At 46.0% G+C, this 22,059-nt stretch overlaps 1 protein-coding gene across 2 annotated transcripts in view; it reads left to right on the top strand.

The window, feature by feature from the left end:
* Positions 1–22,059, top strand: part of LOC136428308 (uncharacterized) — a 110,866-nt gene that overhangs the window by 76,609 nt on the left and 12,198 nt on the right. For both annotated transcript variants that reach the window (XM_066417708.1, XM_066417709.1), the window contains 19 exons: positions 122–290; positions 664–944; positions 1,196–4,811; positions 5,041–6,655; positions 6,829–7,004; positions 7,159–7,320; positions 7,484–7,699; positions 8,051–8,224; positions 8,643–8,771; positions 9,064–9,231; positions 9,623–9,775; positions 10,233–10,389; positions 10,565–10,694; positions 10,882–18,780; positions 19,071–20,122; positions 20,282–20,379; positions 20,686–20,953; positions 21,448–21,620; positions 21,901–22,047. In XM_066417708.1, the coding sequence (XP_066273805.1) occupies positions 122–290; positions 664–944; positions 1,196–4,811; positions 5,041–6,655; positions 6,829–7,004; positions 7,159–7,320; positions 7,484–7,699; positions 8,051–8,224; positions 8,643–8,771; positions 9,064–9,231; positions 9,623–9,775; positions 10,233–10,389; positions 10,565–10,694; positions 10,882–18,780; positions 19,071–20,122; positions 20,282–20,379; positions 20,686–20,953; positions 21,448–21,620; positions 21,901–22,047 (16,783 nt within the window). The remainder of the gene's footprint in view (positions 1–121; positions 291–663; positions 945–1,195; positions 4,812–5,040; positions 6,656–6,828; positions 7,005–7,158; positions 7,321–7,483; positions 7,700–8,050; positions 8,225–8,642; positions 8,772–9,063; positions 9,232–9,622; positions 9,776–10,232; positions 10,390–10,564; positions 10,695–10,881; positions 18,781–19,070; positions 20,123–20,281; positions 20,380–20,685; positions 20,954–21,447; positions 21,621–21,900; positions 22,048–22,059) is intronic.

Genomic DNA, 22,059 nt, shown 5'->3' on the forward strand with positions numbered 1-22,059 from the left:
TGCTACTGAAACAGCAAGGAAACTTGCTACCCTTTGTGCCACTTGGTACTACAAGGGTCTGAACAAACGAACTAAAAGTTTTGTCAATATCAAGTCAAATTTAAACTACTCTTTCCCATAGGATGTTTTTCTGGATGGAACTATTTCAAGCAATGGTGAGGATGGTGAAGCCCAAGCTGGCAGCGGTGGTGGCAGTGGTGGGACTGTCATGATCAATTGTCAGCAGATCACAGGACATGGTCTGGTGCAGGCAAATGGTGGTGTCGGAAGGGTCCTAACAAACCATTATGGTAGGCTACTGTATAATTTGTTTTGAAAAACCCTGTTAATGATCATGCTAGAAAACACCTATGCCATACTGTACACAGAATTGAGCAAATATGCATTGTTCATACAAAGAATATCTTCAGTTGATACAGCTACCATGATTGTAACAAATTACATTTGGGAATGGATATTTCTTCCCAATTGGAAGATGCTCTGCAGTATCTTAGACATCCCATAATCATTGTATGCAGCTTGTACTACACATCGCTTTTAGAACTTGCTACAAAGGACAATTCTGGCAAACACCTGTCTGATGAATCATTCCATTTCACCCTGTGTTTTGAGGCATTGATTGGAATCATATGTTTCACATGCATGTTGTTTTGTGTCAAACAGAAAATGGTGGAGGAAGTGGTGGACGGATTGCCATCCACCAACGAGAGACCTTCAGCTTCCAAGGGACAGTCGAAGCACTTGGTGCAAATGGACAAAATCATGGTTCAGCGGGGACTGTTTACATCCGGGAATCACTAGGTGACACAGTGTACAACCAACTCTGGCTGGACAACAAAGGTAGAACTTGTCGCGATCATGTGGTCATCGGCGAAAGTGGCCAAGGCAACTTCACCTTCCACAGAGTCCATCTTGTGCGAAATGCATGTCTACAAACCAAGCAGGTAATAGAACAATTATAATGGATGTTAGTTTGGCTGCTTACTAAATTGTACATACATGTACATTTACACGTTCATAAGAAATTCACATTTTATGTACTTTTTTTATGCCATCTTGTCTACTAAGGAATTGATTTCTGTGATGAACAGCAACATGACATACAAATTGGTTTTAACAGTGTACTGTACAATCCTCCTTGGGCAATGCCACACATGATTAAGTTTCGTCTTTTTTCCCTATTTGTCTCCTACAGTTACCAAGCGGAAGTGCAACAGTGAGAATCACACAGATCACTGGAGATGGGACAGGAACACTCACAGTTAGAAACAATCACTTTGCATTCATCCAAACTGATGAACTTCGCACTTTCATACCTGCCAATGTTGTGGTGGAAAGTGGGGGATTCTTGGTTCTACCATTGGAGACCACAATACTGTCCTCACTGCAGGTTAGAGGTGCCCTGTATGGAATTGAACACCTTTATGTCAGGGGAACAGCCAAGTTGTACAACTCTGGATACAGTGTTTGCCACAATTGTACACTGGGAAGTGGGGAAAGAGGTCAATACTGGTTCACGGGTGTGACTGTCCTCAATGGAGGAAGGTTAGAAATTGTGCGAGGCAGGACAACAAACCTACATTACTACTCCGTTCAAGTCAGGACATCCGAGTACTTTGATGTGGACCATGGAGGGGTAGTGAGGGTTGGGGATGGTGTTGTTATCTACACGCTTGATGCAAAGGTGGAAAAAACTGCTGTGATGAATGCTGATGGAAGTGGTTATGTTGCCGCACATGGTCCTGGACGTGGTAGTACATGTGGTGGTAATGGAGGTGGTGCAGGACATGGAGGGAGAGGAGAACTTACCTGTGGTGGAGTGACATACGATGAGGAATGCTTCCCAACATGGGTGGGCAGTGGAGGTGGAGACTGCTCAGCTAGTGGGGGAGGCAATCATGGTGGTGGAGGCACAGGAGGTGGGGCCATGAAGGTTGTAAGCAGCCGTCTGTTGCAACTAGAAGGAACATTGACTGCAGATGGATCTCAAGCATCGTTAGGTGGAGGAGGAGGAAGTGGAGGTACCATATGGATTGATGGACTATATGTGGAAGGATGGGCAGTTTCCTCCGGTACAGGTGGTGGTGGTAATCTCCACTATTATTATGTTGGCATCAGCCGACGTTCTCACACTGGAGGTGATGGAGGAGGTGGCCGCATAAGAAGTTACTCACCAAATAGTCTACCCAAGGTGCTCCGGTATCGCCGCACAGTCAAGGATTCCTCACACAACTCCGGAGCTGGAACAATATCTGAAGTAAACACATGCTGCAGTGGCCGTGGCATCTGGCAACCAGAGTCAGAATCTTGCAGCTGTAACATCGGTTTCACTGGGCTTGGCTGTCAAGTCGAGTGTGATGATGATGGTACCTGTAATGGACATGGTGTTTGTGATACAAGTGGAGAGTGTGAGTGTGACCCTGGTTTTGTAGGCTACCGATGTGAACATCAATGTGACCCTGCAGTAGACTGCAGTGAGAATGGCATCTGTAGTCCGTACGGCACCTGTGTATGTGACCCTTGCTACACAGGCAGCGACTGTTCTGTTCTGTGCAGCGGACATGGTTCATGTGACAATGGGCACTGCCAGTGTGACTCATGCTACCTCGGCCCATACTGTCACTCTGAATGCAATGGGAAGGGAACTTGCAACGGTGGAGAATGTCAGTGCATTGAAAGCTGGCGAGGGAACTTGTGTACAATTGCAGGTTGCCCTGGCCAGGAAGAAGACTGCTCTGGCAGAGGCATCTGTAATGCCTACCTCCATGAGTGCATCTGTGAACCAGGATGGAAGGGTGATGACTGTACCATTGTGGATTGTCCAGGAGAACCCAACTGCTACAACAGAGGGTACTGCAATTCCACCACAAACCCACCCTCATGCCAGAACTGTGAAGCAGGGTGGATGGGACCGGCTTGTAATGATCCATGTGTGCACGGTGTACAGGAGCCAATGAACAGTGGGGTCTGTGTCTGTGAGTTGTGCTGGAGTGGGAAAGGGTGTAACAGTCTTTGCTCTGAGTACGGCACATGTTCCAAGGACAATTCTACATGCAATTGTGATCCTCTGAGTGGGCGAAGAGGTGATGTCTGTGAAGTCCTCGGGTGTCCAGGAATTGGTGAAGACTGTACTGGCCATGGAGACTGCAATAGTGGGATTCATGAGTGTGAGTGCTACAACGGCTGGGCTGGCATTGGCTGCTACATCCCAGACTGCCCTGGAACTCCTGACTGCCACAGGCGTGGTTTCTGTAACACAACAGGGGAAACACCAACATGTACCAACTGTAGCAGTGGCTGGATGGGCCCAGCCTGTAATGATCCGTGTGTCCACGGTGTTCAAGAACCAATGGACAGCGGCAACTGCAAGTGTGATCCTGGTTGGGCTGGGTTAGGATGCAACTCAGAGTGTTCAGAACATGGAGTCATTGTTGGTGGCAAATGTGAATGTGATTATGACACAGGTTGGAAGGGTGAGCTGTGCGATGTACCCGGCTGCCCTGGACTCTTTGGACTTGACTGCAGTGGGAGAGGTGGCTGTGACAGTGCAACACACCAGTGTACGTGCAATGAAGGATGGACAGGGGCTGGCTGTGAACGTCCAGACTGCCCAGGAAGTCCAGATTGCGCTGGAAGAGGCAAGTGTGACGGATCTACTAGTCCACCTGTATGTCGGAACTGTACAGAAGGTTGGATGGGACCTGCCTGTGAAGACCCATGTGTTCATGGACATCAAGAACCAATGGACAGTGGAAACTGTGTTTGTGACCCTGGATGGGTGGGTGTAGGGTGTGACTCGGAGTGTTCTGGACATGGAACGATTGAGGATGGCCACTGTGTCTGCTTCTATGAAGAAGGCTGGAAGGGGGAACACTGTGACGTCCCTGGTTGCCCAGGTCTGTTTGACCTGGACTGTTCTGGAAGAGGGGAATGTAACAGCGCTCTACACACCTGTGTCTGCAATGCAGGCTGGACCAATATTGGCTGTGAAGACCCAGATTGTCCTGGACATCCTGACTGCTATGATCGCGGCACATGTAATGCACTCCTCGACCCACCACAATGTACCAATTGTTCACTAGGCTGGATGGGTGCTGACTGTAATGACCCCTGTGAGCATGGCCACCAAGAACCCATGGACAGCGGTAACTGTGTCTGTGATGCTTGCTATGCTGGCCGGGGCTGTACGAGTGAATGTTCAGGCAATGGTGCATGTGAAAATGGAGAATGTAGGTGCTCTGACAACTGGCGAGGATCCCTGTGTGATATCCCTGGGTGTCCCGGAGAAGGGGTGGACTGCAGTGGACATGGGGAGTGTAACAGTGCTCAACACAAGTGCTTCTGCTTCCCTGGCTGGAGTGGAAATGGCTGTGAAACCCCAGATTGCCCTGGGGAACCCGACTGCAACAACCGCGGGTACTGTAACGGCACGGGGCAGTCAACACCCATTTGTACAAACTGTCAGGAAGGCTGGATGGGTCCTGCCTGTGAACAGCCATGCGTCCATGGAAAACAAGAGCCGATGGACAGTGGCTTCTGCAAATGTTATACTTGCTACACTGGATACAACTGTAACAGTGAATGTTCTGGCAATGGTCAGTGTGTCAATGGTAGATGTGAGTGTGACCAGTCTTTTGTTGGGAACAGTTGGGTGGGTGAGCTGTGTGAGCAGAGAGGCTGTCCTGGTGAGGATGGCTCCTGTAATGCTCATGGTTCCTGTAACTCAGCCACACAGACCTGCACATGTTATCCTGGCTGGAGTGGGACTGACTGTAGTATTCCAGACTGCCCAGGAGCACCAAGCTGCTCAGGTACTCACACATTCTAAATTACATTAATCAGTGTGTATGCTTTACTTTCCACATGGACCATTCTATGTGAATCTTCAATGGCTTTTCTATGTACTACATGTATAGATGTTTTACAGACAAGACTTCATTGCCATTGTACAAACTAGAAACATATTGCAGCATATGAGATTTTTCAGTGATGCTATGTTTACGATTGAGTGCATAATGTTTTTTTAATCTGTTTCTGTAGGTCATGGAAAGTGTCTACCAACAGTTCCACGCACATGTCTCTGTGAATCAAACTGGGCAGGAGAAATCTGTGACATTCCCTGTCTCCATGGCAACAACATCAATGGCACAGAATGTATCTGTGAGGACTGCTACAGCGGTCTTGGCTGCCACGACGTCTGCTCCAGCAACGGTGTTTGTGTGAACGATACTTGCGAGTGCTATTTTGAAGCTGGGTATAAAGGAGACGTGTGCTCTATCCCAGGATGTCCCGGCTGGCCCTATGACTGCAGTAACCATGGCACATGCAACCTTGCCGTGAAAGAATGCACCTGTGATCCCGGGTGGAAAGGAGTTGGCTGCCACATTCCAGATTGCCCAGGTACTCCTGACTGCCAGCTGAGGGGCGATTGTCCAATGCCACCTGAAGATGAAGATCCTCGCTGTGTCAACTGCATCTACCCATATATGGGAGATGGGTGTGAGCTAACCTGCATCCACGGCACCCCTGAGAGAACCACCAATGGCACCTGGATCTGCCATTGTGAACCATGCTACAACGGCCTTAGCTGTGAAATGCTATGTTCCAACCACAGCAACCTGTGCATCAACGACCAGTGTGACTGTGGATTTGATGGATGGAGAGGGGAGTACTGTGATGTCAAGGGATGCCCAGGATACAGCATTGACTGTAGTGGACATGGAGACTGTAACAGTCAGACTGGTGCATGCTACTGTCAGGCAGGGTGGACAGGTATTGGATGCCACCTACCCGATTGCCCTGGAACACCAGACTGCAACAACAGAGGCGTCTGCTACCCCTCTGATCCACCAGAGTGCCAGAACTGCACACAAGGATGGATGGGACCAGCGTGTGAACTACCATGTACACATGGCCAACAGATCCCGATGAACTCAGGAAACTGCACGTGTGATCCATGCTACCATGGTGTGTTCTGTGATCAGATGTGTTCAGGGGTAGGAGAGTGTAGGGAGGGCACCTGTGTCTGTCCATTCTTTGGTGGAAGAGGAGAGTACTGTGAGAATCCTGGATGTCCGGGTGTTGACAACCTGGACTGTTCAGGCCATGGAACTTGCATCGTTGCAACACGAACCTGCATTTGTAATCAAGGATGGGAGGGCATTGGCTGTGAGTTCCCTAACTGCCCAGGCCAGCCAAACTGTAATGATCGTGGGGTGTGCTACCCAGCTACTATACCAGAATGCCGGAACTGCACGGCTGGCTGGATGGGCCCAGCCTGTGAACTGCCTTGTGGACCAGAACATGGCAGACAAAACCCCATGGACAGTGGGATATGTGAGTGCGACCCTTGCTATCATGGAGATGATTGCCAGAAAGGGTGTAACAACTACGGGCAATGTAGCAATGGAACGTGTGACTGCACAGATCCAACTGGGTTCAACAGTGGATTCTGGGGGGAGTATTGTGACATCGTAGACTGCCCTGGGATGGGGTCTCCATGCAGTGGACATGGCTTCTGTAACTTCCTCACCCACCAGTGTGTTTGTGAACAAAGCTGGTACGGACCAGGCTGCCATCTGGGAAACTGCCCCGGAACACCAGACTGCAATAACCAGGGGCAGTGTGACATAACAGGGGACATCCCCACCTGCAGGTAGATAACTTTCATTTTGTTGGATCGCAAAGGAAGCTAGATTCTTTTAAGTGTACAATAAATTTTGTTCTGTTAAAATCTATTAATCTAAGGGTAGCTTTATGTATCTCTTTTACTTCAAAGTCAGAAATATGTGGTCTTAAAGGTTGTGTTGATATTTGTTGTCCTGCAAGATGTGATGCTGGGTGGATGGGAGCATCCTGTGACCGCCCGTGTGTCAATGGCACAGTTACACCCGAGGACACCTGTATCTGTGACCCCTGCTACTATGGACCAGCCTGTGATCAGGAGTGCAGTAACCATGGGTCGTGTCAGAATGACCAGTGTTCCTGTGATGAAGCTTGGAGAGGTACAGTGTCATAAACAGTCATACATGTACTTAGATGTTCTTCTGAGAAGTAGTTATCTTGTCCGTACCATGCAATTAGATAACATTATGTAGTGTTCTTTTAAGACAGACAATGGTACAATACTGATTGATGGCAATGATTATGATGGCACAGGTGATGACTGCAGTATACGTGGCTGTCCTGGTGAGCTAGAGGACTGTTCAGGCCATGGCTACTGTAACCGACTGGACCAGGTCTGCTACTGCCAGCCCAACTGGAAGGGTCATGACTGCAGCACCCCTGACTGTCCCGGGACACCCGACTGTAGGGAAAGAGGTGACTGGCTTCATTTTAATCCAACAGTGCTCTCAAGAAGATAACATCCTTTTAACTTGCACCACATTGTAAAGAACGCATCAATATGTAAAGAAATCCAGGTGAATGATTGGTTTCAGTTACAGATTGTGTATTTTACAACCTGTCCCTTTACCATAAACAGGTGACTGTGATGGGACAAACCATGACCCACCAAAATGTGTCAACTGCACACAAGGATGGATGGGTTCGGAGTGTCAGGTGCCCTGCACACATGGTGTCCAGCAGCCCATGGACAGCGGCTTCTGTGACTGCTTCCCTTGTTATTCAGGCACCAGCTGTGATGTGGAGTGCACAGATCATGGCACCTGCCAGAATGGAACATGCCAATGTCAAACAGGTGATGTGCCATTTGTGATGAGTCTCTGACTAGAAGACTATTTTAAGCATGGAGTAGTCAGATACTAGAAACTGACAATAATTAATCACAATGTCATGAGTTGGCATACCAGGCTGATGTATTGGCCTGCCTCAGTGGAAGAACTTAAAAATGGTGAAGATGATGATGATAATGATTGGATGATATGCATTTCACTGTGAAAGTTGTACTAGTCAGCAGGACTGAATAATTGTGTCGTTTATTCTTTGTGCATGTTTCATTTTCATACTAATTAAAGTGTAGAAACAGCTGAGTGCACAACATACATTAGACATGAACTGTATATTTAACACTTTGTCATCCTTTTTATAGGCTATGAAGGTGACATGTGTCAGCATCTGGACTGCCCAGGAGAGCCGGACTGTTCTGATAGGGGTACATGTGTGAGGCGTGGGGGGCAGTCCATCTGTGTGTGTATCCCTGGCTTTGGTGGGTTGAACTGTTCAGACCTGGTGTGTCCTGGAGAACCAGCCTGCAGCAGCAGAGGTAACAACTGTGTAGCAACTCACTTTCAAACATATATGTGCTAATCTATCATTTAGCTGCTTGGCATGAACACTGCACAGTCCAATTGGTGCTGCATATACATGTACAAAAAACCAATGCAGACAACATAAGAAAAATAAAATTTGGCAACTACAATAATTATTAATAGCCTTGTGTGTCTACTCACAGTAAAGAGTACAGTGTACACTGCTTGATGAAGCTGCATGTGGGGCTTCACTTCAGTGTCAAAATATCCTTGTAAAGGCTTAGAATAATAATCAAAATAGTAGAAGTTAGAATTAGAAATGTCAATATTTGGATCAGGGGATAAAGAGAGAAGAAACACACAAAATATGCTTTACTATATACGGCAGAAAAGACCAATGATTAACACAACTGTTTGAATGCCATAACCCAGGTATCTGTACCCTTGTTGGGGACACCACTGCCTGTGTGTGTGAGCATGGCTTTGATGGTGAAGCTTGTGACCGTTGTCTACCTCGGTATGCTGGAGACTTCTGTGATGAATGTGAAGAAGGGTACATAGGTATGTGTACATCCTGTATATATATTTTCCATGCTTAAGTAACTCCATGTAGTTAATCAGTATGCCTATCAGTAAACCAGTACAATGCACGTTATAGTGGCTGTGTATCACTCAAGCTGGCAGTAGATAATGAGTGTTTTATCATAAAAGACAATGTTAATCATCTTACATCATATAATCATTAAAGTACACCATTTGTTTAAGATGCAAGCAGAAGCCAATTTTCTTTCAAAATTAGTGTATGTATATGATGATGATGTATGTATAACTCTGATATTTCTAAACTTCCCAGGATGGGACACTGACTGTAGTGTGCTGTGTCTCCATGGCAATGCGACAGAGCCCGGAGGAAGACAGTGTGCATGCTACACTGATGAAGTCAATGGCTACTGGGTGGGGGCCAGCTGTGATCAGTGCATGACAGGCTATGCCTTACCCACCTGTACACAGTGCCACCCAGGTAAGAAGTGATGAAATGAGATAAAATAACCAAATGATTAGCAACTGTGACGTTAGTATAAAAGTGAAGAAAGATAGTTCCGATGTCACCTAAAATGTCTAATCTGTACATGTATTATGGGTTGTACTGATTCAATCATTGTTAGAGAACGATTAACAACAAACAGTTCACATGCATTGCTGTCATGAAAATGTAGATTTTATGGTTTACTGGTAAAACTCAAAAGAAGCACACACCCTACTGTGGAACTTTTATTCCGATATGTTGTAACATTGCTGTAAGAAAATTTAGATTTTATGGTTTACTGGTTTTGCAATAGTGAAACTCAAAAGAAGCACACATCCTACCATGCAACTTTTATTCATATGTATGTTTGTTTTATCCGCTCTAGATTTCGCCAGTGTGGATGGAGATTGTTCTGTGGCATGTATCATGGGGCATGGAGAGTACAGAGAACCTCTGGATGGGGAGGGGGGCAGGAGCTCTGTGGAACCATACATCAACTGTGTCTCTGCAGCACCTGATGCCAATGGTGCATACACAGGTATGACGGGACATTATCTATAATGACTGTTTATACGGTCAGGCATTGCAAAGAATTGCACAAATCTGGCGCATAAAATTATTATGTACTATTATAATACATACTATATTGTGCAAGACAATTAGCTGTTACTTGGTGCTGAATGCAGTTATGTAACCATTGCTGTCTATGGTGATGATTAATAGTCATATAGCCGTTGCTGTCCCTGTCCATAGTGCTGAATTACAGCCATGTAGCCATTGCTGTCCCTGTCCATGGTGCTGAATAACAGCCATGTAGCCATTGCTGTCCCTGTCCATGGTACTGAATAACAGGCATATAGACATTGCTGTCCCTGTCCATGGTGCTGAATTAAAGTCATGTAGCCATTGCTGTCCCTGTCCATGGTGCTGAATAATAGTCATGTAGCCATTGCTATAAACTGTACAGATTTAAAGACTATTTCTATACTGTTTAGCTTGGCTGGGATATATCAACCACAATGAACACAACGTGGACATTCCACTTGGGGTTGACAACAAGTTCTTCTCCATGGGCCCGTCCACCGTCGCAGAGAACCTGGGACAACCCGGCAAATTCCGTGTTGGGAACCACTCTAATGTCTTCCACATCAGGTAGGGAAAGCTCAAGCTTAACTGTATATATAAATGCATTGTGTCATTGATAAAACTGAAAGTCTCATCGTTGGTAAATCTATCAGTCCAACAGTCTTTACTAGTAAATATGAATGACTTTTTTTATAACATAGCCTTCCATTTCTGAAAACGTAATTTAATTTCTGTTGTACAGGCTGGCTGATGAGACAGTTGCTGTGATCTGGAGGCTTGCCTACACACTGTCTAACTCAGCATTCAGACTGCCCATCTCTGCCGACTTCCCTATCAAATGTACAGGGGAGGAGATAGCTGAGGATGAGCTGGTAAGTGTAGCATCTCTCCACATTGTCATCTTGATGTGTGATTACTCTAACTTATTTCAGTTGTCAATTTATACTTGATATGATAAGTCAAATGGTCAACTCAGCTTCAAAATACTGTTTTGAATAAGCTGCATCTAGCTAGTATTAAAACTTGCACCAACTGCCTTTTGTCCTTTCTTGCTTGCAGATGTTGCAGAACAACCAGACCATTGAAGGTAGCTGCCAGTGTTACCATGGTTACTGGGGTTCCAGCTGTAAACACCAGTGTCCTGGCGGAGGTCACAATCCCTGCTACGGTAATGGGGTGTGTGAGGGCACCAATGGTACATGCACCTGTTCCACACGCTTTGTCGACACACCAGACTGCCGGCAGTGTTCAGACAGTTGGATCGGACGAGACTGCTCAGTGTCGGTAACAGACCTTTCCAGTGCAGCAGTTGGTATCCATGTTGGAAATGCTGTCTCAAACAGCCACTTCACTACCTTTGATGGCTGTGGGTTTGATTTTCATGGAGCCGGAGAGTATCTCCTCTACCATCACCAGACAGAAGACATCACCATTCATGTCCGCCCAGTACCCTGTAGCCAGGACAGCCTCAGCTCATGCATTAATGCTGTAGCCATTCAAGTCTCAGCAGAAACACTTGTGATACATGGTAACATCTCACCTGATGATCTTGGGGGTGTAGTGTGGCACAATGGTCAGATAACCTCTATTGGAGACCAGGTGATCCTTTCAACAGGATACACCATAGAAAGACCATCGATTGATCGTTATGTCATCCAATCAAGTGCAGGTTTCTATCTGCAAGTCTCAGTCAGCGCCCTCTACATAGACCTGTACCTACAAGTCACCACTACTTACTGCACAGCTGCCACAGGGTTGCTGAGTTCATGTGATGACAATGCACACAATGACTTCCTAACCAATGATGGGGTGCTGCTGACTACCTACTCCACAAATGGGACACTGAGTCAGAACACCATCCACAACAGCTATGGCCCATCTTGGTTCATCCATGAAGACAACACACTCTTTGTCTATGGCTACGGAATTCAAGATGAGCAGAGAAACATCACTGGGAATTCTGCTGGATTCTGTTTGTTTCTCAATGATACCTACATGTCAACAGGACCCTTGTACACTTTCTCAGAATCTGACATCACCATTGAGCTGGATATGCAGTTGAATGAAACAGCAGGCTGTGGTACAATTTTGTCCTACACACTGGAAGGAACAGTTGCCCTTCAACATTGTAACGGCTACATTGAAATCCTCTATGGAACACACAGCTATTCTCACCCAATACTTCACTTTGACCAACCTGCCATTAACCTGGAGACCGGAATATGGTACCACATAGCTCTGGTTTGGCAGGTGAACACTGATCAGCTCATTCTGTATGTCTTTCATCCAAGTGGCAATGTTCAGTCAATCACTGGTCTGTTTAGTTCCCTGAACATCAACATCTTTGCCCCAGGAGGAACTCTGACTTTGGGAAAATGGACTTATGCCTCAGACATTTACACTATTGCTGATGACCACTTTGTCGGGTGGATTGATGAACTGACTATCTGGAACATCCGTTTCGATGCTAGTCAAATAAGGGACCACATTGGCACGTATCACCACAACACAACTTCCTATCTTGCAAGTCTGTGGCATTTCAATGAGGGAGCTGGTACAACTTGTCATGACTCAGTGTCGCTGGGGCACTTCCACATGACATCACAACCATGGCGAGCTCCTGTCTGGGTCTTTTCAACATTACATGTCTCAGCATCAACAGAGGTTAACCTACACTACAAAGTCCACTTCTCTTCAACAACATTCCAACACCAGGTCCAAGCGTTCTGCCAGTCTCTGTTCCTTGACTCTGACATGTCTCGAAGCTGCACCAGGCTTGGCATTGCTAACACGGAGCGATATTACCTGTCTTGCATTTATGACATTGCAAGATTCAACGACTTCAACAGGGCCCTGTATACTGTTGTGGCATATGCAGACTACTGTGAGACTGTTCTTCAGCTTCCTTCCTGGCCAGCCCAACATCTTTGTCACATGTTTCCGGAGATGCAGTTCCCCCTCTGGACCGGCACACAGTGTAATGTGCCATGTGTGGCAGGATACACAAACTCAGAGGAACCAGACCAGTGTCTGTGTTACCACGGTTACTGGGGACCTGGCTGCACCCATCTTTGCCCAGGAGGAGTCTCCTCGCCATGTGGTGGAGTGGGAACGTGTGATGTAGTGACTGGCCAGTGTACATGCCCTGTCAACTTTGATGACAACAGCAACTGCGTCAACTGTGTTGATAACTGGGAGGGGGCCATATGCCAAATAGCGAACCCTGCAGCAGGTAGTCCAACATCATCATTCATCTGCAGTGTGTTCAGCTACTCACACTATGTGACGTTTGATGGTACAGCATATAACCTACCAACGGCAGGTGAATATGTGTTCCTTCAGTCACCAGAGTTTTCAGTCTACACTAGGCAGGTGCCCTGTGGAGGAAACGACCTTTACTGCGTGAACCAAGTTTGGGTTCAAACACCAAACTTCAACATCACTCTACATGCTCCCTACAAGCAGGACACAGACCCTGTTGTGTGGAAGGATGGAGAAGAGCTTGTTGTTGACCTTGCTGTGACACTGCATGCAAACTGGACAATACAAAGGAAAGATTTATACACATTCCAACTACAGCATAGCAGTGGGCAATACTTGAATGTGGAAGCTCGAGACAGATTCCTTAGCCTACACCTTTCGGTGGAGCCTGACTCTTGTTTGGTAACAGAAAGACAGCTGTGCGGAAAATGTGATGGAAACAGGGACAATGATTTTTACATCAATGCTGGCCACCATCTCCAAGTGAGTTCTGTGACAGCTCATGAAATCATTCATTTGTGGGCTCCAGTTTGCACCATAAACTCTCACATTGACACAGCATTCATCTACAACTATGGTGGATTCTATGAAGAACAAACTCCCACAGATGGAGGCTTCAGTTTGGCCTTCAATGACAGCAGCTGTTACACAGGAACACTAACCGACACGTTCAATCCTGACAAAGACGTTACGATAGAATTCTCTTTCCGCCCAGAGAACGTCATCACTAATGGTGGAACTGTCTTCTCATATGCAGACCGCCTGCCTTTTGCAGTCACTTGTTCTGGAACATTGCAGATACACTATGGCAGCCATATCTATGATACTCATATAAATATCATCAACATGGAGTGGACCCATGTGGCAATGACCTATGAACGTGTGACAGGAGGCTGCACCATCTACATCATACACCACACCGGTCATGTGGAAGGAACATCATTTGTCATTGGTCCAGGCTTCTTCCTTCCAACTGGTACAATTGCTCTCGGCCAATGGCAGTACGGCACCGACCCATCAGTTGGCAATCCTCCGACAACACACTTTGTGGGGCAGATTGACAAGCTCGTCATCTGGGACAGAGTGTTTTCCATCTATGAAATCATACAAAATGCAGAGATGACATTTGAAGTCTCCGTTCTTGGGGTGTCAGGTCTGTGGCAGTTCTCTGAAGGCTGGGGCTCAGTTGTGCATGATATGATACATGGCCACAACATACTGCTACCCTCCACAGGCGGGCCAACCTGGTTGATCTCTTCAGCACACTATGCACTGACAGTAACCTCATCAGTCTATCCTCTCTGGGACTTCACACATGCCATCCTACCAACCAATCAAATTTCAGTTACCACTGCTGAGGAAAACTGCAGAGAGCTTATCAACACTGGCACACTGCTCAGTTCATGCAGCCCTCTTGGAGCCAGTGTGAAAGAGTTCTATTTGGTGTTGTGTATCCAAGACATCCAGAATTCCCACAATCTGGATTCCGGTACCTATGCAATACATGCATATTCCTCCTTCTGCCAAGCTGAACTGCAGTTGCCATATTCCCCAATGGATCCTACTCCTACGTGTTTGTTTGGCATTGTAGACCAAGATAATGGTAACTGCACATGCCATGAGGGATACTGGGGCACAGACTGTTCCAACCTGTGTCCAGGTGGTACCGTGAACACATGTAATAGCCATGGCACTTGTAACCCATCCAATGGACAATGTGAATGTGATGCAGCTTGGTCAGAGACTACAGACTGCTCCACCTGCGCACCTGGCTGGGAGGGAGACGACTGTTCAGTTTTTGTTGCCAATAAAACAGACTCTCGCCCAATGTGCAAAGTATTTGGGCAGGGTCACTTCACTGCTTTTGATGGGACTGGTTTTGTGTACAAGGAACCAGGAGAATTCTTCTTGCTACAGAACACAGACCTGTCGTTTAATGCCCAGGTCCGCATCATTCCTTGCTACAACCAGTCTGCCTGCATCTCAGCGTTTGCCCTGTCATCCGGGACAAATTACATCACCGTCCGTGCAGGCTACACAAGTAACAGCAAACTCCTCATATGGAATGATGGAGAGGCATGGTCCTCTGATGGATCACCCCTTGTCACTCCCCACTTCACACTGAGTCAAGAATCTTCCCACGAGTACAACATGGTTGGCCTTGCAGACTCCCTATCCATTAAAGTCCGTGTTGTGGACAAATACCTCAGTGTCACAATGCACACCAGTCAACAATCCTGCCACAATAGCTTCGGCATTTGTGGGTCATGTGATGGCAACAGTACAGCGAACATCGCAGACATCTCCACCATAGTCACGGGTGCCTGGGGAGTTAGTGCTGATGAAAGCTTGTTCACCTGTATCTTCAACAACAGTGCATACCATGAACAACCAACCATAACAGGAGCTGGTCACTGTCTCCACTTCAGCGATGCCTCAGTTACCTCTCATCCAACTTCCAGCACATTCGACACAGACCAGGACATCACTGTACAATTTCACATCCATGCAGAAGCAGACACAGGTATTGTCTTTTCCTACAGTCACACCACAAGTATTACTGTATTCCTACAGGGCACAGTGCATTTGGCTATTGGAAGCAACATCTATGACACAACGCTGTCCGTAGAAATTGGAGTTTGGAATCAGATTACTATCGTCTGGGACAGACCAGGAGGACATATCGTTGTTTTCTTGCTTGATTCTCTATACCTGCAACGTGAAGAAATTGACATTGGAACAAGTGTTGCAGTGTTTGCTCCAGGAGGCACTATTGCTATTGGCCAATGGCAGCCTTGCCATGACCCCTCAGTAACCTCCCCCAGTGCTGCCACCTTTGTCGGACAGATAGATGAACTACACATTTGGCACACTGCATTCTACTACAGTGACGTTTCAGAATGGCATGATCGGTACATTGATGTCGGAACACCGGGCCTTGCCGGCTTGTGGCATTTTGATGAGGGAGAAGGGCATGTGATCTATGACATCATCGGAGGTGCACATCTTTACATCTCTGAACATACCTGGGTGACTAGCAGACCGACCTGGTTGTTCTCCTATGTTCAGATTACTGTCATTATCAACTACGATAGAGATGTGATTCTACCTGCCCTTCAAACTGAAATAAGAGACCATTGTGAGGCCATAGTCCTTCAGTCCAGTCTGTCAACCACCTGTGAAGGGATGGGAGAAGCTTCCCTTCGGTACTATTATAGTGCCTGCGTGCAGGACTCCACTTTCATGGGAACCTACTCCGGACCTTTGTCATCAGTCATGGCCATGGCAGATCACTGTTATGCACTACCAGATGTAACAACGTGGCCTGGCCAGCACCTGTGCAACAACTTCCCAACACTTTACTTCCCAACATGGCAAGGAGAAAACTGCAATGTGGAATGCAGGTTTCCCAGCACAACAGCCAACTTGGATACTTGCACCTGTGCAGCAGGCTACTGGGGACCAACATGTAGCAATATTTGCCAGAGTGGAACCATCAATGTGTGCAATGGACATGGAGTGTGCCGTCAGACAGACGGAGAGTGTGATTGCGACATAAACTGGAGGGGTGACCCATCCTGCGGCACATGTTCTCCTGGATGGAGAGGATCTGATTGCTCATTGGCAGTGACCACTGTTCCAACAACTGTTACGGCAACAACTCACCTCTGCTCCATATTTGGAAGTGGCTACTACACCCTGTTTGACGGTTCAAGCATACCCTTCAGAGAAAGTGGAGAATTCCAAGTGTTCCATAATTCTGACATCACCATACAGATAAGACAGACGCCATGCAACAACATTGATGTCTGTCTCATTGCTGTTGCTGTAAATGTCGGTGGCACGACCAGTGTCATTCATGCTCCCTACATCACAGACTCAGACCCTGTTGTATGGGTGAACAATGCACAAGTCAGTGTTGCTGGGGATGTTTCCATTGGCAGTGGGAACACAGGATACACTTTACGAAGAGAAAGTCTTGAAAGAATGGTAATCTCAGGTCCCAATGGCTTTAACATTGCATTGCTGACACAGGAAACCCATTTCAACATGGACCTTCAAATTGGAACGTCGTGGTGTTCAAGTACTTCTGCCTTGTGTGGTCCATGCTCCTCAATTGCACACTCTTGCACTGATGGAGACACAATGTGTCTCATCCAACATTTCGGACTGGCAGCCTTTTCCTTACAGTTCAGCCTGACACAGACCACGATTCAACAGTTTTTCACCCATTGGCATGTCACACCTGACTCAAGTTTCTTTGCTGCTGTTCTGCACCAATCAACAACCATAGGGATCACACTAGAGCCAGCTGTCCCAACAGGGGCTGGTACAGCACTTTTCTTCAATGGAACTGTGGCATCATCCCTTCCTGTACCTAATGGCATCTTAACATCAACTTTCACTTCAGTACAGTTCCACTTCAACACATTCAATGATGACTGCACCATCATCTCATTTGCACATGACAACACCTTTGCTGTGACCATCCAGAGCTCCACCTTGCACCTGCTGTATGGGTCCATCACTGTCAGCACAGGGATCCAAGTGACAATACAGGAGTGGAACCGCATCACGTTGGTCTACTCACAAACTACAGGGCACTGCGACATCTACCTGTTCACCGCTACTGGACACATGTCCTTCACGAGTGTCTACATCGGAACACAGGTGTTTGTTTCAGGAGGGACATTTGCTGTGGGACATTGGCAGGAATCTAACTCAGGATCAGGAAACCCACCTTCTGGAATCTTTGTTGGTCTCATTGATCAGTTTGTAGTGTGGAATAACTGGCTGAGTCCAGCAGCAGTCATCCAGAGCTGGCAAGCAAATGTAGCTCAGACAGATCACGACGTTGTTTTGATATGGGATTTCAATGGCGGATCTGGATTGGTTGCACAAGACTTCATCTCTGGGATTGACTTTGTACTTTCAAGTTATGAGCCAGCAATTTGGATGAACTCTAATGCTCCAATTGCATCAGTTTATTCTACCACGCAAGTCACAACTTCAATAACACTGTCCACAGCAACTAGCATTCATATTCATCAGCAGGCTGTTGCTGTTTGTGAGAGGCTTTTCTACTCTGGAGGTCTTGCAACACAATGTGGTACAGCAGATCTGGAAGCTAGTGTTGCTTTCCACCACTGGGCATGTGTGAACGACATCCTTTCAACTGGGCAGCTCAACCAGAGTGCTGAAGCTGTGATTTCTTTTGCAACACAATGCCAAGTCACCCTTGAACTGTCATCATGGCCAGCTCAAGCACTCTGTAATGAATTCCCTGACAGAAACTTCCCCATATGGATTGGAGAAACTTGTGAGAAACCTTGTTATTTTGGCACACTAAGTCCAACAGACAACAGTTGTGTATGTACTGAAGGATACTGGGGAGAATCCTGTGATAGACTTTGCCCAGGTGGTCCAGACGATTCTTGTAATGGCAATGGAGAGTGTGACATCACCGGGCAGTGTGTGTGTGAGGAAAACTGGCAAGGTGATGCCACCTGCGGATCCTGTACAGTTGGATGGGGAGGCAGTGAATGCAGTGTCATACTACCTGAGCTTCCAGAAGATCATGCTTTGATCTGCTCTGCTCACCGGTCAGGCACAATCATACAGTACAGTGGATATCTGTTTGAGTACATGGAGATTGGAGGCTTCTACCTGCTGCAAACTGAAGACTTTGAAGTGCAGGTGAAGTAGTTGTGATTATGTTTTAGAATTAGGAGCATGATGTGGTAGTGTACATTGTATAAGTTATGTGCATTCCTTTATCTACTACACTCTAGTACTAATTCATGACAATAGACTGAGGCAACACTAAAACTGTCTTTAAACTAAAACCTTCATGTTAACTGAACGATGGCATTTTCAAAACACTACTTTGATAAATAAATGGCTATAAATGCAATCTAGAACTATTACAGATACCATGAGAGGTCAATATTTAATCTTTACAATAATCTATAATTGTTCCACTTCAGGTTCTTCAGGTGCCTTGCATGTCCTTCAACAGACCCTCAGTCTGTATTCGTGCAGTTGTTGTATCATTCAAAGATTTGTCCCTGAGCATTCAATATACAACAGAAGGTGCTGCTCTCACCCACATGAATGGAGACCCGTTCCAGACATACGACACATACACTTTCCCTGCCAGGGGGGGATGTGGACTTACAGTACAGAGCAATGCCAGACGTGGCTACCAAGTGTCCATTGCAGATATTGACTTCATCATGGATGTTTTGGTATCAGTGGGGTATCTGGATGTGAACATACAACTTCACAACAGCCTATGTTGCAATGCATTGATGAGAGGACTCTGTGGCAGTTGTGATGAATGCACTACTGGTATTAACCAAGGTATGCTGCCATGTGGACTGGCCCCAGCTATCACCACTCCTCCACCTTCAGGAACAACAGCAGCTCCCACCAGCACATCAGGAACAGTCAGCATCACCACCTCAGTGTCCATACAGGACATTGTCGACATGGCATCTTCATGTGCAGTAGCAGGTGAAGACAGTGGTTTTGTAACAGAAGATGTCACACCCAACACTGCTGCCTTGTACTGTCTGTACTTTGAAGGAGGGTCATCTGCAACTGCCTCATACCTAGACATACCTGAAGGACAGTTCACCACCTTGGAGATGTACATCAAAACCTGTGGGACAGCTGAGTGCGGTGGCACCATCTTCTCTTACACCTCACAGGAAACCCTATTTGTTTCAACCGCAAGTGGAACGCTATCAATTCACCATGGCAATGATGCAACAGACATGGGCCTGACATTCGAAGGCAACCAATGGAACCTGCTGACGTTGGTGTGGGATCGGAACTCCAAATATCTCTCCGTGTACCTCACAGACCATACAGGAAACACAAGAAGGAGAAGCGCTGAGTTCAGTACAGATGTCTTCCCACCAGGTGGTACATTAGCACTTGGTTCATGGCAGCCAGGCACTGGGGATGATGAAGAGCAACCTGACCCTAGTAAACAGTTTGTTGGATACATTGATGACATCAGGATTTGGAACAGGTAAATTCTTCTTTTTTTCCAACATAATCATCATCATGATGCTTTCTTCTGTTGGGAGACATTTTGCAACACTGGTGTACTTAAATGCTATACAATCACCTGCCATTATGTGCCACTACTTCTTGACATGTATTTGCTAATATGTCAAACCTTTTCTAGGTATTTCACCAGCCTTTCAATAGAAGACCATTGGAACAGATCTATTGAGACAACCGATGTGGACCTGATAGCCATGTGGAAGCTTGATGAAGGAACAGGTGAATTCTTTCACTAATGTATCACAAGTTGACAGTGAAAATTGATATCACTAACATTTGTTTGGTGAATGCTTGCTGGTACAGTGTTTCTATATGAATGTTTTGTAGCTTGCCATTCATTTATGACTATTTTTGTTGATAACAAACTTACAGTTACTGTAATGACTATATTTTTCAAGACCAGCCATGTGATGAGGTATGTGTATATGTTGAAACATGATCTTGTCAGATTGTAATGATGATGGGAAATAATGAAAGCCCAGCACATTTTGATACTCAAGAGTCATATCATCCTATGTTCTACAGGTTTCATCACAGTAGATGCTGTTGTGAATAAAGAGCTGAACTTGCCAACAGCACCCTTCCCATCACCCTCATGGCGCGAGTCAGATGCACCACTGCTATACGTATCTCCATATGACACGGGAATTGCCACCTCCACTCAACGAGTCGGTGTCAGAACTGGGCACAGTAGGTCACGGCGCAGCAAGAGGGACACAAATGATGCCATTCTGCAACAAGTGGAGGTTGAGACTTTCTGTAGAAGTTTAATTCTTGCAGGCTCCATAGAGAGGTGAGAAATTTACGGCATTTCAGCTAAACAAGATTATATTACTCTTCATGGAACATTTCATTTATACACCCGACATGCTATAGGACAAATACTGATTGTGTAGTGTTTTCATTGCAATTATAGAATACTTGATACAAGCCATGTAGTCTCACATTCTTTTGTGAAAAGGTTGGCTTCTTGTAATATGTATCAATTCCCAGAATGCCATTAAAGTTTTTTCGGCTTGCATTGTCCATGGTGCTGATAATCTTGTGCCTGTTACTAGTCCGGCCATCTTAATGTGAATTCTGATATGTATATATGTATGTATTCACAAATTCTATCTTTTACTTGCCAATGTAATATCTAGAACCAATGCAGACTCATCATAGATAGGATTCAAATGTTTTCTGTACTAGACAGTGAAAAATAACAAGCGCTATATGTGTGGCTTTTTTGCCACTAGCAATTTATATGTATCCTTCTGAGCAAAAACTACCTGTTATTTTTCCCAGATCCTGCAATCCACTTGGCCAAGCATTGCTGGAGTATTTCTTCTACAAATGTGTAGATGATGTCACAGCATCTAACTCCCAAAGTGCAGCCATTGCGTCTGTGTTGGAGTTGGCAGACTACTGTCAGGCTGTCCTGGACCTCAACACCTGGCCTGCACAGCCACTCTGCAATGGTACATCACATTTATTCTTACACTTTGCCATATTCTATGCCATCACAGTAGCTTTCTGCACCTTTTCATTAAACTGCCATCCTTGCTAATTTGGTAATTTTTAATGTTTTGTCTTCTATCTGTAAGCATACCTTCATTATTATTACCTTGTAAAATTGATGGTAATAAATATTCAACGTACATAGAATTTTGAATTTGGTGTTAGTAGTCACAGCAAACAATGCAGTCTGTAGCACTACCTTTCCAGCATGACAAACCATGTTCTTTATTTATCCTGCAGAGTTTGGATATGATGTAAATTTCCCACTGTGGATAGGGGAGAGATGTGACATCAGGTGTGAGTCTGGCACTAGGAACCCACAGGACCTCAACGACTGTGACTGCTATCCGGGATACTGGGGGTCTGACTGTAGCAAAGCTTGTCCAGGTACATCCTTTC

This window comes from Branchiostoma lanceolatum, chromosome 2 (assembly GCF_035083965.1).
Source record: "Branchiostoma lanceolatum isolate klBraLanc5 chromosome 2, klBraLanc5.hap2, whole genome shotgun sequence".
Lineage (NCBI taxonomy): Eukaryota > Metazoa > Chordata > Leptocardii > Amphioxiformes > Branchiostomatidae > Branchiostoma > Branchiostoma lanceolatum.